General features: G+C 39.1%; 1 protein-coding gene across 6 annotated transcripts in view; it reads left to right on the top strand.

The window, feature by feature from the left end:
- ano1a (anoctamin 1, calcium activated chloride channel a) overlaps positions 1-17,600 on the top strand; it is a 38,643-nt gene extending 21,043 nt beyond the window's left edge. For 5 of the 6 annotated variants that reach the window (XM_028401452.1, XM_028401454.1, XM_028401451.1 and 2 more), the window contains 21 exons: positions 585-639; positions 1,137-1,188; positions 1,810-1,865; positions 3,434-3,475; positions 4,814-4,878; positions 5,252-5,386; positions 6,087-6,247; positions 6,813-6,898; positions 7,908-7,919; positions 8,914-8,985; positions 10,268-10,342; positions 10,939-11,140; positions 11,343-11,454; positions 11,548-11,605; positions 12,223-12,323; positions 13,465-13,607; positions 14,660-14,812; positions 15,073-15,125; positions 15,507-15,691; positions 15,805-15,910; positions 16,413-17,600. In XM_028401452.1, the coding sequence (XP_028257253.1) occupies positions 585-639; positions 1,137-1,188; positions 1,810-1,865; positions 3,434-3,475; positions 4,814-4,878; positions 5,252-5,386; positions 6,087-6,247; positions 6,813-6,898; positions 7,908-7,919; positions 8,914-8,985; positions 10,268-10,342; positions 10,939-11,140; positions 11,343-11,454; positions 11,548-11,605; positions 12,223-12,323; positions 13,465-13,607; positions 14,660-14,812; positions 15,073-15,125; positions 15,507-15,691; positions 15,805-15,910; positions 16,413-16,655 (2,167 nt within the window). In that variant the 3' untranslated portion in view covers positions 16,656-17,600. The remainder of the gene's footprint in view (positions 1-584; positions 640-1,136; positions 1,189-1,809; positions 1,866-3,433; positions 3,476-4,813; positions 4,879-5,251; positions 5,387-6,086; positions 6,248-6,812; positions 6,899-7,907; positions 7,920-8,913; positions 8,986-10,267; positions 10,343-10,938; positions 11,141-11,342; positions 11,455-11,547; positions 11,606-12,222; positions 12,324-13,464; positions 13,608-14,659; positions 14,813-15,072; positions 15,126-15,506; positions 15,692-15,804; positions 15,911-16,412) is intronic. The other variant, XM_028401450.1, reaches the window with a different exon arrangement.
- Positions 17,601-19,256: the final 1,656 nt, after the last annotated feature.

Below are 19,256 nucleotides of genomic sequence, written 5' to 3'. Positions count from 1 at the left end.
GGATGTATGGAGGAGAGAGTGGGCAGGGAGCATCTATATTTATAGCTCTGACTAACAGCTAGGAGGAAATGTCCTCATCTTCTACATCTTGATCAACTTGAAAACACTCTGTTATTGTTATAGTCTTGCAATAAATGCAATTATTGTGATTTTAAAACGCTTCCATAAACCCCCACAGTGCAGGTTTAACTCCAGATTAGTTCTAGCTGCCAGTAAATAAGGCTGTTTGAACTGTTTCCACAATACAGCACTGAAAACAATATTTCTTTGAGATAATTCTTTCTTACAAAAAACACAGAACAAATAAAGTGAAAAACTGATGAACTAACCACAGCATACAAACTCTTTTGGTTTAGAATTTGGAACTGTACTGTAAAGTCATAATTGATTTTTTGAAATCAAATCTATGAGGAGCATTTCAGTTCATTGTGTCATATAGAACTGCAAACAAAATATTGTGTAAGTGCAGGAGCTCTTTTCTGCAATGACTAGTTTAAGTAGCCTACATGTTAAAACTTGCTCCTATTAGCCTGCCTCTGCGTCTGAAACTTGTTTGTGATGTCTGTTTTGTTCTTTGTTGCCAGATTTGACCTGTCTGACAGGGACAAGTTCTTTGACAGCAAAAACAGGAGTTCAATAGTAAGTATTTCTTATAGTAGATGGGTGGCTGGAAGGTGAATCCAATAACAGCTCCCGAGACAAAAGTACCAGTACCTATTTTTGATTTAGCACAAGGTCCACTGTCTGACCAATCTGTTGTACCATGTGCTCCCTGTGGTGCACTCTCTCAGCCCTTTCCAGTCAGACCTTCCTTCCTCACAAAGGAAGGGGTGCCTGCCAAGCACACACAGTGAGTCTGCATCAATGGCAGTGGCACTCAATAGACATAAACTTACAATGAACTTTGCAGGGCTTGACTAATAGCTACATAATGTGATTGACTTCTCAGTATTTGATGGATCTTGTCAATCATAGCAGTTGTTGAATGCAACGTCTTTGTGTTTTACAAGCAAAGTTCTCCAGCATCTCTGAGGACACACATATGAAGCTATACAGACTATATACATAGAAGTGTGTAGTTGCATCATTTCTTAATGTTGCAACAGATTAGTTATAGAATTTATGTTTATTTGCAGGTTTATGAGATACTGAAGAGGACCAGATGCACCAGAGCCAAATACTCCATGGGTAGGTGTTTTGCTAATATGAGAACTAAATCAAAATACAGGCAGTCCAATTCCCTCTCTACTTAGGAGCATGTGTAATTTCTATCATAGAAGGCTAGTACAGCCTGTGTTGTCTATGTATTTGCTCTTCTCTAACCAGTACATTTCATAAACTAGTAGATGAATGTTCTATTGTTCTGTAAATGAATTGCTCCAAAAGAGCCTCGGATCTTAACATTTGCTGTGCAGATCCATGGCTCTGAGAGAAAGAAGTTGTCAAATAAGGCAAATTTTAAAATCAATAAATCCTGTCATTTTTTAAAATCCTGGAACACAAATGACATTGCTTTCAGTAAGTAAATTGTTGAGTTTAAAAGGGGGTTTGACATGTATGTTTTGTAATTATCAAAATTAGACCATGCATCATTGCAAGAATCCTTAGATTCAGTCCATTAGACAGTCCATTAATGCACGTGTGTAACATCCATTATTATATTTTATTTAGTAAGATTGTGTAAATAAATATATGAGATTTAATATTCAGCCAAATATTTTAGACCAATTTTTGTGTACTGTTGTGCCTATTGTGTGTGTGTCTTGTATGTCTCCTGCATTCAATAAAATTGAATACATCCTGCTGCAGGGATCACCAGCCTGCTAGCTAATGGTGTCTACTCGTCTGCTTATCCTCTGCATGATGTAAGTAATATGCCACACTTCATGGCCATCTCTCTCCTGCTCTTTTGCAACAGAGATAATTTTTACAGTTTAGTGAATTTCGGCTTTGTGTGCTGAAATACTGAATACTAGGGGTGTGCCATCTAAGGCGCCTCACAGTTCGATGTGATTATGATTCTGGGTGCTCCGATTGTAACGATTATTGCTGCATGCCGCTTAATTTTATTTTCTTAATAACTTTGAAAACAATGCATATTTTAAACATACATTAATTACAATAAAGCACATTAACCTCTATCTTTTCACAGGTGACATGTGGCTTTCCTAGCCTTCAGAAAATATAAGACTTCTTTTAACCAAAGTCTTTAACAGTTGTCACACATTTCTGTAACAGCATGTTTAATACAAAAATAAATAAATAAGCAATAGTGTTCCTTTCTATATAGAGCCAGACTACAACAAAAGTAACTGAATGTTAGCTTTCCTATAGAGCAGGTTGACATCTTGTTCTTTCAGTAAACAAACATAATTTAAATTGTTATTGATCCTATTTGCAGTAGCTTGTCATTTCTGTCTCTACATGGTCGCGCATTTACAATTTGCTCTCTGTATCACGCGCAGCGAAGTTCACCCTGAAGTGCGTACGCACACACAGCCACAAACAACAGTGCACACACACGTTGACTACGTTAAGCGGTCAAAACATTTGTTTGCCCACTAATCTAAGTCTAGGTGGTATACATCGCTGGCATAGGCAAACAAAGTCAAATTATTCACAGTAAATGATCTTTTTGGGAACAATTAAGTGAAATTGGACAATTTTCCACGTCACAACTGTTGATCTCTAACTCTGTGACATGGGGGGGTTTAGCACGGCAGTACTATAATGTGACTGTGAACATGAACGGCTACCATCTTTTGGTCTAAGGTCCGCTCCCTAATATGTCCGGACAGCATGTGCGACTTTTATTTCATTTCACTATTAAAGGTAGGGTAGGAGATTTCATTCTGATGCACTTTTTGTTAAATTAGTGTAACTTCTCTTTACAATCCGATAGCAACCGATTAGTTCGGCAGTTTCACTTTAAAACAAAGAATATGAATCATCTGTGGAAGCTATAAAACACTAAAAACATCAGCCAATCCTATGAGGCGCCCCTGCGAGGAGTATTGGCTGGTTGTCACTCTCTTCCTGCTCTGTGCGCACCAGAGAGGTACTTGCACGATGGCCCTTTCTCTCGGAGCTCACCCCGAAGCCACGCCTCCCAACCAGTCTGTGACTTCGGGGTGAGCTCCGAGAGAAAGGGCAGTGTGTTTACTTTCAAAATCTGGCTGACTCTCACTGAGTTTTCAAAATCTCCTACCCTACCTTTAAAATAATTGATTTTTTAACATTTATGAATCAATGCTGAATCGTCACGTGGCATTGTTAATATATGAATTGATTAATTGCGGGACACCCCTACTGAATACTGAATATAATCTAATTTATGTACTGATTATCTTGTATCGTTTTTGTTTTTTGTTAAATGAACTGTGTAATGCATGAACAGGGCCATTGAATGACACTGTGTGCGTGTGTGTTCCAGGGAGACGTCGAAGGAGAGAATGCAGAACCTAATGACAGAAAGGTAAGAACAGGTCCATTAGTCGGCTGTGAATATTCCAGCCTCCTACCTCCTATGCAGCACATGTTGCTAGGGTGTCATTAAGGTCGGATCACAAAGAAGCCGTTAGAAGGGAAGCATAGACCACTCCGGATATCCACGCTGTAGACCCGCTGTTCTTCCACTGCAGTTAAACCAGGGTGACAACATTTGTAATTATTTACAATTATTTTTTGAGTTTCGCTGCCCCTCTTCTTCCAAACTTAATTTAAATTGATCTGTTGTTGTCTCCATCTCATGTATTGTTGAGCCAGTTATAGTTTCAAGAAAAAACACATTCATCTAATATTAGCTTAATATAGTAGCTGTTGTGTTTTTAAAAATATGGCTTGTCCTTCTCTTCACCCTGAATGCAACACATGAATTAAATATCTGTAGTGTGGGTAACATGTAACTGGATTGGGCTGTTTTACACAGCAAACAATTGGCCAGCTCTTTAAACCTTTGCTGCCTGCTCGTTAAGAATAAAATTATCTGAGTCTGAAGTTATCTCCTCCCCTGCTAACACTCCATAATTATAGTGTAGGCTGTGTGTCACTAAGGCAACAGCCTCTTAATTCTTCCTCTGTTCTTGTCAAGCAGCAGAAAGCTGTAGCTTCGAGCTTTAAAGCAACACACTTGTATACATCACAATCCTATATATACATAAGAATGTGAAAATAAGAGTTAAGTGTTGACTCATTCGGCTGGGATTGGATTGTTCCATTGGCATGGGAAGACATTTTTGCTGCTTTTCAGCTTGCCAAGCAAGTGTGAATTGAGTGTGTAATTGTATGTGAAAGTCTCCTGCCGTTTCTCAATGATTGATATGCTACTGATTTGGCTACTGTAGGAACAACACCTACATGAAGCAGTGATAATTGCAGTCAGCTGTTTAATGAAAATTAAAAACAGTGCAGGGCTATAATGATCCTCACCACAAGTAGTACTAATGTTCCCAAAAGCACATATCAACATGCACTTTATTGAACCAACATCACACTCAGATTTCAAAACATACTCTAATACATTGTAAAACTAGCCACTTTAGTTGTGAGGACAGAATAGACAACAATATTGTGTTTAGGAGCTTTCTTGAAGATGTCATCGGTCTCGCTTTAAGCTCTTCAATGAAAGTGGCTTGGATGACTAAGACACTTCACCAAAAACAAGACTGTGAAAATGTTTTTTTTGCTAAAATAAATACAAATAGAAATATTATGTTTCAATCAACCAGCACTGATCATTTGACAATAACACAACAACACGAAATCTGATAATCCTTAACATAACAGATTTACTGGCTGCTCCTTACCTCCACAGCTGCTGTGCGAGGAGTGGGCCAGCTACAGTGTCTTCTACAAGTACCAGCCGATTGGACTCATCAGGTCAGATCCATAACATTGACATGGTGTCACATCTATAGGGGGAATTACAGACACTCGGGAAGCTTGCAGCCGCTGCAGCTGGTGCTCATGCAGCATTATCACTCAAGATCAGTGTTGAACTGAGAATGGAAATGATTAGTGTGACTAACAACTCTGCAGTCAGTGATTAAGTAATACTTACTTACTCAATTACTCGATCACTCATCTTTATAACCTGTACAAATAATTACTCAGTAATTACTTGTACAGGTGAATATCCAAGGTGATGTAAAGCTTTTTTAAACTTTAAGAATGATTATGACTTTAACACAGGATGCTCTTCAGTGGTGAAAGGTATGGGATCACAGTGTTATGTCTGTATCTCCTCCTACAGGAAGTATTTTGGGGAGAAGATTGGACTGTATTTCGCCTGGTTAGGAGTCTACACACAGATGCTAATCCCTGCTGCCATTGTTGGAGTGATTGTTTTCCTCTATGGCTGTGCCACTGTTGATGATAACATCCCGAGGTGCACCATGCATACATGACTTTCCCCTAACTCTGTCTCAGACTTAAATTCTTTTGGTTCTTTCTACTGAAGCTTTACACTGAGTGGTGGTGAGATTTAGTCAACGTGGTCATCTAATCAGTCTTGCACTTCAACTCCAAGCTTAGCGACCAGAAACATTTTGATTCTTCTATGACAAAACAATGCTGGTGCTCATCAACCTTGCAAGCCTAATGCTGACAGTTGCCTGGGACATTTTTAAATCAGGAAATGAATGCCAAAAAATAATAGTAATAGTCTCTAAGTACAGCTGGTGTCCTTTTATTGCACACACACTCCTGTTTCCTCCATTTCAGAGGAAATTATTACTTTACTACTATTACTACTGACTTTTTCTCAATGTACAGTGTACGATAATATTGTTTTAGTAGTTTAGTGCATATGCATGGAAATGGGTCAGGAGTGACCTGCTGGTTAGTCCTAATAGGTGAGGTTTTAGTTGCTTTTCATACTCATCTGAAAAAAAATATAATGAGAACACCTTATAAACACATTTAAGCATTCAAAGCTTTTTTGCGAGTTATCACAGACTTTATTTTTCACACATCTTGCTTGATATGAAAGACAGCATCTGCTTCTCCATTTTACATTTTGACACATTTTTCATAAAACTGAATTATAACTCTATTTCTGTTTTTTTATTGGTTTTCATAATTGTTAGTATGGAGATTTGTGATCCCAGGAACAACATCACAGTGTGTCCACTGTGTGACCATGCCTGCAGCTACTGGAAGTTGGTTGAAGCATGTGGCACGGCCCGAGCCAGCCACCTGTTCGACAACCCAGCCACTGTTTTCTTCTCCATCTTCATGGCCCTCTGGGGTAGGGATCCATTCATATCCAGGAATGACTACAGCAACCAAAGTGTCTCTTTAGCAAACAGCAGTACTACCTGAACCCTTTACAGATAGTAGACTATACAAATGAACCCTCTCAGAACAGCTTTGCCTAATAATAAATGCTGCTGTAGAGAAATATTCAGTACAAATCTAGAAAAGTAACTCCTGGGTAAACTCATAGCCAGGTCTCATCTGGTGTCCTGCCAAAACACAGGTCCATCTGTTAGCAGCAGCAGGATTTCAGAACAGAGAGGTGTTATGTGTTTGGATGAAGCTAGTGTCTGACAGTGACAGCCATATGGGTTCACCTGCTGTAGACTAGCAGGCAGAACAGCAAGACCATGTGCCATGATACTCCATACCAATAGAGAACCTACACTAATGCATTAACATGTATATGCATGTGTCTCACAGCACTGACTCGCTGACACGAGACAAAAATTAGTGGCAACAATACTGTTGACCTTTTCTGTTTTTGTGCAGAAGAAAACGTAACAGTTAAATATTTGGCAGAGCAGTCTGTCTTCAATTTGTCTCTGTGTTTGTAGCTGTTCTCTTCATGGAACACTGGAAGAGGCGGCAGATGCGACTGAACTATCTCTGGGATCTGACAGGTTTTGGAGAGGAAGAGGAGGTGAGATAAAAACGCCATGCATGAACAGTACATAAGGTAATATACAGTATGCAATGTGCAATGGTTAGTATACACACCCCCTTGTGCAGTGTGGCAATCATATTGCAAGGAGCATTCTTTGCTACTCCTGCAACAGCCCTTATAGTCTCCTGTTTATATCAATACCAGCCTGATAGAAATTGGTTTGTGATAAAAACCCAAACCATGGAGCTGAATTTCTTCACAGCATTCCAACATGATGTAATTTCTTAAAGCCTTAAAAGAGGAGCAGTCAGCCCAACACTCTCTCAATGTGACACTACCACAATGGATTGCACAACTGCTTACTGCTACAAAAAACAGGAAGCATGTTATGGATGCATTGTATGGACATGCATCACAATCCAGCTTTCCTGAGTAAATTGGTAAAAAAACATCTAATCTCATCTCAGATATTAAACTGTTTAAACTGCTTGGTGCTACTGGCTCCTTCTCTGTGGCACCAGCAGCTGAGGATTATTTTGGAAAATGTTGCCACATTGTCATAACAAACAGATTTTTTCCTCACGTGTGTCTATGTTATAAAATAAATATTTAAAATGAAAATATTGAAGACAAAAAAAAGGCTTAGAATGAGTATGGATGACCTGGATGACTGAGAATCTTCATCAACATGTTAGAATGAGTAGATACATCTATGTGTTGAATAATATATACTATCTAACAGTTTTCTTACAATTGAAAGACATTTTTTACTGCACTTAGGATATGAATATGAATGCAAGCCCTCTGACTCTTTGCAGTATCTGTTCTCTGCAGTGAGTCAGCCCTCAACAAAAAGGGTCTGGCACAAACATCCCAGCTTTAGACATCAGGGCTGGATGTTGTTTTTCATCATAATGGAACAGTTCACTCCTTTATGTTAATGGTGTTCCTGTGTTGCTTTGAAAGTGACAGAAATGTTTGTTTGTTTATTGAGACACACTGACTGAAAATTCCTTCTTGTTTGTGTGTGTGCTGTATTTCACAGGAGGAACATAAGGTTTGCATCTGACTTTCTTGCTCTTTTTTATATTTAACTTCTCTCTGATATTTGGCTGCTGTTTCTTAACACTAACCTTTCTCCTTCAAGGTTCCTGCCTCAGGTGTTTTCACTACACATACTTGTACTTTTTCCCTGTATAATGTAGCTCCTCTGTCTTGCTTTGAGCCTCGTCCTGATGCTACAGCCTCTGGTTGGTGTGGTTGTTGATCACCAAGTTGTTGCTTCAGTTTTGGGAGCAGAGATGACTGGACACTTTGACTCATAGCTCTCTTCTCTTCTATTTACCTTGACTTTTCACATTTTCTATTCAAACAGACACAGGGGCACCATCCATACCCATAAGAAAAAGAGCACACAAAGTCCTGTTTGTGTGACAGAACAGCATAGAGTGGGAAGACGGAGACTCAAAACACCTTATTATGAATTTTCAGTCCAAAAAGTCAGAAGCAAAAGAGATCAAAGTGGTTTATTGCCCTTGGCTTTAGTTTTGGTTTGATATCACCGTTCTCATTGAAACACTTTATACACGTTATAACACTGACGAACCAAACCATAGGAGAGAGTGGCAGCTCTGAATTAAACTCGAATGATCAGTTTATACAAAAGCAGCTTGTGTGTTCACCTGCTGGACCGGGTCAGCTGACAAACTGACAAACTTCAACCCAGGAGGCTCTTGACTGTGATTGGGTCTGTGTCTGTCTATTTTCACTCTGTCTGACACATTAGACCTTTAACCCAAAACTGACTGTCTAACCCTCTGCTTTGTTTTTAACACAGCACCTTTTCCATGTTCTGGGTTACTGCAGATTATAATAAATGGCTACATATCAATCCATATTACATGTACATAACTGTGTCTTTCTCAGCATCAAAAGATTAGTTGACATCAGTACAAAATAATAAATGGGTTTGTCACTCACTTAAAGCCCTGCACACTCACTCCTTCAGGACAAATTGTCAGTAAATAAAAGTTAACTCTTTTCTCTTTCAGGACCACAACCGAGCAGAGTACGAGTTCCGGGTTATGCAAAAGACAATGAAACAAGAACAGTCCATCCCAAAGGTAAAACTGATCAATGTCCTTTTTCTAAGCTGTATTTAATCCATGCCTTCCCAATCACAAAACGATTGAGCTGTATTCACTCTGATTCAATTGCGCTGTTTGATTAAAGGCTTTTTTTGTTTATGTTTACAATAATATTATGCAAGAAACTGACTATGCAGCAGGTTTAAGTTGATTAAATTTGTTAGACATTATTAGTTATTTATGTCCACCTTAATTAGTTTCATAGTTATAGTTAAAAGTTAAAAGACTGCCTTAGGCACTACCTGATTCGGTTATCTCCCCGATAGACTCTGTCCTTGGTAGAGAGCATATCATGAGTGTACATTTTTTAACCTAATATTTACTTTGTCAAATACGATGCTAGCAACTTAAGCAATAAAAGTTATTTCCGTTTTCAATGCAACGTCTGTGTCATGTGAGCAAAGTAGTTCGCCAGCTACAGCGTGTGACTATATCATTATCAATACTGAATAATATTAATATTCATAATATTCTATTATGAAAAATTCTTTTCACGCTGGTCACCAAAATATCGACAGGCTCCAGTGAAAATGTGATCCTGTAACATAACATGTTCATTCATGCAGGTGTGTAATTGAAACCATTGAACCTTTCTGTGCCATTTATCACTAATTATTGCAGGTTAAGATACTTAAAGACTTAAGATACCATTCCAATGTAATGCCCTCTTAGGCTCACACATACAAGCACAAACACGCCAAGAGCCAGGAAACAAAGACTGTCTATCAGCAGCTCTGGGAGCTCCGACTCGTGTAGGAACAAATCTAAAAGGCAGCTGCATCAGCATCTTGGAAAGAAAGTGCTGATAATACACTGAAACATGTTTACATGCAGCTACAAAGGAAAGTCACATTCTACATAACATCCTCCTGTCACACATCAGGGCATGTTCATTTTGATTACTGGCCTTCTGCCTTTTGTCATGTTTGAAGGTCATGTCTTTCTTTTTATCAAACACACACAGTCGCCTGAGCTATCTGACCCAATTCTCAGTAGGCTTGGATGTGACATAATAGCTCAAGGCAGCATTAGCTGTGCTCCACTGCAGCCACAGAGCGTGTATATTCATGGCATGTGTTGTTTGTGGCTGTGTGCACAGGGTATGAAGAGCTACTACCGACAGAAACACATGAGGCTGGGACCATAAACACACATCCAGTATACTCCCACTTCCAACAAACAGCTGTAAAGATGCAGTTCCTATGTTCTGTCCTTAATCTGTTGTGTGCATGTGTGTATTTGTGTGTGTTTATTTTAGGAAGAGAAGGTGAAGCTGACATGCACAGACAGACTGCCAGCTTATCTGACTACTTTGGCCATGATGGGCTTCATGGTGAGAACTCCCACCCCCCACCCATTTCTTTTTATGTTTTCATGTAAAAATGATGTGAAGAAGTTTGCATAAACATAATGATTGAAAAAAAAGATTCATATGCAAATCGTCATGTACATAGTTTATGCTTGATCCAGTTGATTGGTAAATTAACATGAATTTTTCACTGCTAAGAAATACCCTTGGTACCTCAAACCCCCTAGAAGCTCTTTTGCATTTCCCACATATGGTTCTGCTGACCTCTTATGGTGGTCTTCCTCAGCTCTTTTTGCTCTGAGGGGTCATCCCTCTGCATCACTGTTCTTCTGGAACAGCACATCTAAATTTAACATGTCGATGATTGTGTTCTCAATTCTTATTTGGAGCTTGTAGGCAAACAATAGCCAACAATCCCTCAGGATTGAGGGGTTGTCGATGAAAGATGCTATGGAAGAGACTGCTATGTCGTGCAGACTTTAATTTTGTCAATCTAGTCTTTATAATTACAATACAGTTGCCAACAACTGCCACTAAACAACAAAAAGTTAATATGTAAACTTGATTGTTTTGTGAGATGTTGAACAAATTGTCAGACTGGCTGTTTTCCATCCTTTCAGATAGCTGTGACATTTGTCATAGTGTTTGGGGTCATCCTGTACCGGATTAGCATTAAAGCGGCATTACATATAAGCACCTACCCTGCAGCACGGTCCAACATTCGAGCTACTGTCAAAACCACTGCTGCCATCATCAATCTTATCATCATTATCATCCTAGATGAAGTCTACGCTGCCCTTGCCCGCTGGCTCACCACACTGGGTGAGGCTCATTTCACTGTTAACACAAAGGCAGGATTGATGGTTATTTTTCTACCACAGACTGACATATAAACAACACTGTCTTCCAAGAAAGCAGAACAACAATTTGTATTAAAAAAATACAAGCATTATTACATCCAGCCATTGTTAACATTTATCTTCTATGATATTTTTGATAATAAAGTGACCTCCCCTTTTTTCAGAGGTTCCAAAGACAGACAAAAGTTTTGAAGAACGCCTCATCTTTAAAACTTTTATTTTGAAGTTCGTCAATGCCTTCACACCCATTGTTTATTTGGCCTTTTTTAGGGGCAGGTAAAAAACATCTTTTAAATTACAGCATTTACAGCATCTGTTGATCCAGAGTGGTCTGCTGTGAATGTATGTAATGTGTGTGTTTTTTCACAGACTTGTTGGAAGGCCTGGGAACTACTTGTATGTCATGGGATCCTACAGAATGGAAGAGGTAATTCACATTTAAAGGCTTTTTATGTTCTTTACATTAGTAAGAACAGATAATGCCACCACATCAACAGTGTGCACAGAGGAAGAAGAGACACACGTAGAGACGATTGAAGGAAGGCATCTGGACTTTTCTTGAACTAGAGTTTTCTTGAACCACTACAAGTTCAAATGCCCTGCTTGAATCGTCTCTACGAATATGATCTGGATAACTGAGAATCTTCATCACCAAGAGACACATGCTGCACATTAGAACGAGGTAGCATGTTGGTAACTTTGATCTGCACATGGGCTTTGTAAATATAACAGATTTCATCATCTTTTATTGCCCTGAGACACTACATGACACTACCCTTAGGGTCTCCTCTGTCATTTTGTGTGTTTCCTCCTATGATGGTGTGAAATTTTGTCAAGCCTTTAATTTTGTTGTGATTCATGGGCTCTTCATGTTGCTCTTCCCGTGTGGAAATAAAAAGTGCCACTAAGCCACATAGGAACTTGCCTACAGGTGGCAGTGCTGACTTTTCCGAAGATTCGATCAGTCCCACCTCACTTCATGCTCCTCTGCCTCAGGTTTATTTACTGTCACATCCTGACATTTGTTCATTGTTTCTCTTCCAGTGTGCCCATGCAGGCTGCCTCATGGAGCTTTGCATCCAGTTGTGCATCACCATGCTAGGCAAGCAGCTTATCCAGAACAACCTGTTTGAGATTGGCATACCGTGAGTGCACGATGCTCAAACTCACACATACAGAGTGATACACAGGGCATAGGCTGAACAACACATCAGCAGACAATAGATTACCACATGTGGGTTAAGAAAGTTACAACACAATTCAGCATGACATGTAAACATGTTCAAAACAGGATTTAGGGAAGTAAACACTACAATATCTCTGGTAACAGCTAGGGTGAAACGTCAGAAGCTTCACAAGACAACATCATCAAGTCAGATGTTGTAACCTGGTTACATAAATGTAGGCACAGGTGCCTATTGCTAGATGATGCACTGGTAGCTCAACTAATGTCGTGACTACAATTATGCTGTGGGCTTTTAGTGTTATTGCCCAAGACACAAAATGCCACTTCGTTCTGATCATGTCTGATGCATGTGCATCACTTTATTAGTTTCAGAGCATTTTGAATCCTTTAAAATTGGGATTATTTACAAGAAGAAAAGGAATAAGCCAAATAGAACCAAAGCTTCACCAACCAAAAACAGCCAGGTCTGACTGAGCTCCAACCAGTGTTTTAATATACAGTAGCATATGCAGAAAGTCTACCTGAACATGTTAAACATAAATACAATTTCACAATAAGCATAAAGTCATTCAACCTGCACCAGAGCCTTTCAGTAATTTCTGTCCTCAACATAAACCTAAGACCATAATGCCTTTCTTCACTTGCAGTATGTAGGATCAGGAGAGATGCTGAAAATGTAGCCCAGGCAATTGTTGCTTTTATGCTGGACTACTGTAATTTGCTATTATCCGGATGTCCAGGTAGCTCTCTAATAAGTCTCCAGCTGATCCTAAAATGTTGCTAGACATGTGCTTTAATGCACACTGCAGTCTGGAGCCATCTGTATTATGTCATGGCATTGTTACTTTCCAAGGACCCACTTGTCCCAACAATGTACCAATAGTGCTGGAAAAGGAGATCATCATCCATTAATGAATACCTCATTTAACAGGATTAACAAAACATATCTGATTATTAAACTGGCAATCACAGTTACATTATCGTAGTGGCTAATAGCTCAGAAATAGAAAGTCCAAAGATTTGTGTGCATGTACTAGATGCTGTTTTGTTTGTTAAAGCCTGAGTATAAGCTGAATGGTCATTTGCTTCCCTGTGCACAGGAAGGTGAAGAAATTGCTCCGGAAGAGGAAATCAGACATTGACTCAAAGCAAGAGGAGGAGATGAATAAAACTATGCATCGCCATGAGAAAGACCATTTTCTGGGTCCATTTGTTGGCCTCAGCCCTGAGTACATGGAGATGAGTGAGTCAGAGGACACATGCTTTTTTATACTGCTTTTCCTCCTCATACATTTTCTAGCTTGCCGGAGCAAAAGTCCTGGTTCTTGTTCTCGTAAAAGACTGTCATCTTTCACTCTTTTTTCAGAAATGACTTGTGTGTGAATGTTGAGGACAGAACTCAAATCCTTGACCTCTTACAAACTACTCTTTCACTTATTAGTCATTTTCCCGAAATGTGTTAAAATACAACCTGAGCAGACACCTAATGTTGCTGTTTTTTTTTATTTTGACTGATAGTCAGGAAGTATTGTTACAAGAGTTACAAAGAATTTATGTGGGTAACACTCCGGTGCCCGTGCTGAACATATAAGATTATTGTTTAATTCAACCTCTTAAAGGAATAAGAATTGATAAAAAGCCTTCTGCATTATTAGTTTCAGTCAGTGATTACAAGAAACAAGATGTGTTGCATACACACAGAGTTAAACAATGACCAATGGAGTTTTTAATCTCTAGTACGAACAAAATAGAAATAATGGCTGATTTAAGGGTAGGGTAGGAGATTTCATTCTGATGCACTTTTTGTTAAATTAGTGTAACTTCTCTTTACAATTCGATAGCAACCGATTAGTTAGACAGTTTCTCATTAAAACGAAGAATATGAATCATCTGTGGAAGGTATAAAACACTAAAAACATCAGCCAATCCTACGGGTGGACCCTGCACGGAGTATTGGCTGGTTGTCACTCTCTTCCTGATTTGCGCGCACCAGAGAGGTACGTGCATGATGGCCGAAGTCACAGACCGCAGCTCGTCTTTAGGTGATGCACGTCCATGTGATTGGGAGGCGTGGCTTCAGGGTGAGCTCTGAGAGAAAGGGTTTACTTTCAACTTTTTCAAAATCTCCTACCCTACCTTTACAAATTGTGTATTTTATCCATTTGACTGATTTTCTTGCTGTTTAAAATATGAAAACAGTTTTTTATGTATCATTTGTTTGAGTCCATCAGGCATTCAGATATGTTGTAGACAGTGTAGTCGTCTGTGCACATATAATGTCATCTGTGTCTTCAGTAATCCAGTTTGGGATGGTGACCCTTTTTGTGGCCTCCTTTCCTCTGGCTCCACTCTTTGCTCTTCTGAATAACATCATCGAAATTCGCTTGGACGCCAAGAAGTTTGTTACGGAGCTGCGCAGACCGATTGCAGCCAAAGCCAAAGACATTGGTATGTGTCAAATACACCAAATCTAAGATAGACACAACAATCAAACCTGTCACAGGGCTCAATCTCTGGCAAGTGAAACAAATGCAAATACACTGTAGATACTGAAAACAGTCTGCACTGATACCAAAGATCAGTGTATAGTTTAAAGTAACTCCCAACATTACTAACTTGTACCCATCTGCAACATTCCAACAAAACAAGGCGCAAAAGTCTTTCCACCTCATATGGAGAGTGGAAAATGTTTTTCTGTCTTTCTTCAGGCATCTGGTACAATCTCTTGAGGGGCCTCAGCAAGGTAGCAGTCATCGTTAATGTAAGTCCATTTCATATTTATTGTCTGGTTTTACTTTCACATTCTGCTCCAGCCGATGTCACAGGAAAAAATTAACTTTTCTTCTACAACTTCTTGCTGGTGAGGACACTGAACCTCAAAGAGCTCTATCCTATTCTGCACTTCTTTCCACATTTACTGAGACTGTAAAGTTCAATGTAAGCAGAGGCAGGTGTTATTGTTATTTTAATAGAAATAATGCTTGTTTGTAAAGATGGAAATCATTTTGTGGAAGGATACAAACTAGGGCCTTACACATATATCTGTTAAGTTATCAGTATTATATTCTTTAGCCATTTTAGTTTATCCTAATCATTGGCTTTATGAAGACAGTAAACACATGAGGAGTTGTCTGTTGTGCAGGCTTTCGTCATCTCCTTCACATCTGACTTCATCCCGCGGCTGGTCTATCAGTACACATACAGTCCTGATGGCACCATGCATGGCTTCGTCAATCACACTCTGTCATACTTCAATGTCAGTGACTTCCAGCCAGGCACAGATCCCCTACAGCCGATGCACCTCGGCTACAAGGTAGAAATATGCAGGTAAGGACTCACTGTACTGTACACTGTACCCATTACATCAGCACAGAACACTTTCAAGTCCAGTTGAAGTATGTATGTGTGAATAAATCCTACACTGTTATTTCTGTCTCCAGATACAAGGACTACAGAGAGCCTCCCTGGTCCAGCACGCCATATGAACTTTCCAAGGAGTTTTGGGTCATTCTAGCAGCCCGCCTCGCCTTTGTTATTGTCTTTCAGGTTCTGAACAACACACAACATGTCATCTCAATGCATATATGCAGTATGCTTCTAAAAACATGCATGTTCTCACTATGCACTATGCACTATGCACTCACCCATAGAAAAATGTAGGCAAAGCAAGTAAGCCATTTACATTTCATAGGTTTATCACTTCAAAGGGCAACATGAGTTATAACTAATTTGATGAGATTTCATTTGATTCAGATTTATTACTTAGTGTAACAACAGTGAATAACTAAGGCACTGAATGTGTTAACAAGGTATATACAGAATTGTAGGTTTTCACACTGTATGTGTATGCCATTGCTTTTAGTAACACAACAAAGAGCACTTAGAGCACTCTTACTCTATGCTAAGACATCAATAGCCCAAAGCTTTCCTGCAATGTTACAAAGGTTTATCACCCCTGCTCATGCTGGGTATAACCACAGTTAAAAATAATGTAAATGTATATGAACATGTAAAATTCTGTTTATTAAGGGTTGATTTCTCTGTGTAGAACGTGGTAATGCTAATGAGTGACTTTGTGGACTGGCTCATCCCAGACATCCCCAAAGACATCAGCCTCCAGATCCACAAGGAGAAGATCCTCATGGTAGAGCTCTTCATGAAGGAGGAACAGGGCAAAAGGTTTGCAGTAAGGGACAACCCCAGCCAGGACAACTACACCACCCCCTCACCAGCAAATCAGAGCCCTCCACAGCCACGCTCTCGGCCTGTTTCACATGCTAACTGCTATTGAACTGAGATAACAAACACATTTTTCTGCTGATAAATAGTAAAACAGTTACGCTTATCAGCAAAGCATTGAATGAAATTAGAAATAATTCATTGCAGGAACTGGTTGTTTTCCACATTTTACATGTTCAGCCATCAACCAGTGTACAGCACACAATACTTTACAATCACCAAACCTTATTAATCAAATGTATAAAGGAACAAGCCATTAGCTTCAGGTGAATTCACCTTTTAGACAAACTCCTCACATATGTTGCATTCACAAAGTCTTCACCCCTTCACTTATTTGTCATGTTGCAGTCTAAACTAAAACAATTTAAATTAATTCCCCTGTAAGTGTCAGTAAGATCCTCCGAATCTCTGTTGAGGAACATCAATGGACACTTAACATGGTCTCTTAACAAGTATTCACTAGGCCTTTTTTATTTTATTATTTTTTTTATGTAAAAATGCAGAAGTTTCTTTATTTTTTACTAAAAAAAAAAAAAACTTTTGGAATATTCGGCCTGGTCAGACAGTGTTCTGGTTCCTGGGATAAACAGCGGGTTTTTGACCAGCCTGTTGATTTAAACTATTCTACATGCTGGTTTACATGCGTTACATAAATATGATCACACAGTCTATACTCTTGTTATATATCCTGAAAGCACAAGCCATTTTTAGTGGTTCCAATTAACTGGAATATTCATAAAGCTACAATTGGATTTAAAGGTAGGGTAGGGGATTTTGAAAACTCAGTGAGAGTCAGCCAGATTTCGACAGTAAACACACGCCCCTTTCTCTCAGAGCTCACCCTGAAGCCACGCCTCCAATCACGTGGACACGCATCACCTAAAGACGAGCTGCGGCCTGTGACTTCGGCCATCATGCACGTACCTCTCTGGTGCGTGCAGAGCAGGAAGAGAGTGACAACCAGCCAATACTCCGCGCAGGGTCCACCCAGAGGATTGGCTGATGTTTTTAGTGTTTTATAGCTTCCACAGATGATTCATATTCTTCGTTTTAAAGTGAAACTGCCGAACTAATTGGTTGCTGTCGGATTGTAAAGAGAAGTTACACTAATTTAACAAACAGTGCATCAGAATGAAATCTCCTACCCTACCTTTAAGTTGTAACCATTAGGTAATGTTGCACTCCATCTTACCCTGCTAATATGCTGTAGATACTGAATGTGTAACTTTGCTTGACTCTTTTGTGGGTACAGACAGAAACCGGGTCTTTTTTCCACTTGCAGGGGGAAAACTGAAGAGAACATAGTATATCTTATATAAACAATGCTATCACTCATCTGGAGCTTTAAGGTTTCAGCTTTATAGAGCACAAGAATGTGGAATAAATCCTAACAGTGAGAGTTTTATAAAGGTAAGGTTAAAAATGTTCCCTCTACAATATTTGGTATTGTAAGTCAGCTAATTAGCAAAAGGATTAACAACTGTATATACAGTGTACATGTCTATAATATAGAACATACCTGCTTATCAGGTATAGGGCAGACTTAAGGGTGCGTACTGAAAATGGTGGTGGTATACAGTTTGTGCAGTATGTTCATGTATTTTTTTAAATGCATTTTTAGCAATAGGATATAATGAATTGTTATAAGGGGCTCTGTATTTTACAATTACTTAACAGGAAATTCTTTATGTCTTTAAGATCAGCAGCAGTGTCTTGCACAAGGTCAACTCAGTGACAACTGAGGTTACAGCATCACTGACTCTCTGCCTTATAGTCTCAGCTGCAGAGGTTCAAACCATGAGCTGATCATTTCAAATGTCCATTAGTAGTCTTCATGAATACAAACACATACAGTCAGCATCGTTTCAGCTTTCCGCTCTTTGCCTTATATTAGTTATCCTAATACATTTATGTGGCATTTTCTAAACCTGCAGCTCTTCAGCTATTTAAGCACAAAGACTGAATAATATTTTCTTTTGTATTTATGAAATTGCAAAAATCTGTGGGAGTGACTGGATATGCACTGCAGAATGTGTGTCATGTAGACTGAAACGAATCGTCAAATACATTCATCGCCACAAATGTCAGCACTCAGACTGACAGAATGTATCATTCGTTGATTCTTGTCTTAGTGATGTTTGGACTTTTAGGTCAAATATGTATTAATCTTTAACAGTGCATTTTTAGGATGATGCACATGTTTGGCATGGTTTTAGTGATCCAGAGACGCACATAAAACGGCCCTTTTCCACTGTATCCAGAGGGATGTTGTATGTATTTAACTAAGTCTTTTGGCAATGCTAAAAAGCGCACATTGTGTAGGTGTTGACATTAAGTGGTAGACTCATTTCAGTCTCTAAGTTTTCAAAGAGTTGTAAACCTCCTGTGTGTCCTTCCTGATGTCCTCCTGTTGTCTGTTGTGTATGCATCAGTAAAAATCTGCAAGTTGTAAGATGCTAATATCTGTTGTTATGTGTCAACAAATAACGCAGTGCTGAATTGGAGATGTAAAAGTAATCCTGACTGGGTACTTATTAAAACATTATTTAAAGTAGTCTGTTCTCTTGTGATTGTTAGCGCATAAGGACATTTTAGATACTTTAGTTCCCAATAAAGTGAACCAAATGTTACAGACGGCGCAGTGGGATCCGTC

This window comes from Parambassis ranga, chromosome 3 (genome assembly GCF_900634625.1).
Source record: "Parambassis ranga chromosome 3, fParRan2.1, whole genome shotgun sequence".
Taxonomy (NCBI): domain Eukaryota; kingdom Metazoa; phylum Chordata; class Actinopteri; family Ambassidae; genus Parambassis; species Parambassis ranga.
The sequence above is the reverse complement of the archived record's forward strand: the minus strand, read 5'-3'. Positions and strand labels throughout refer to the sequence as shown.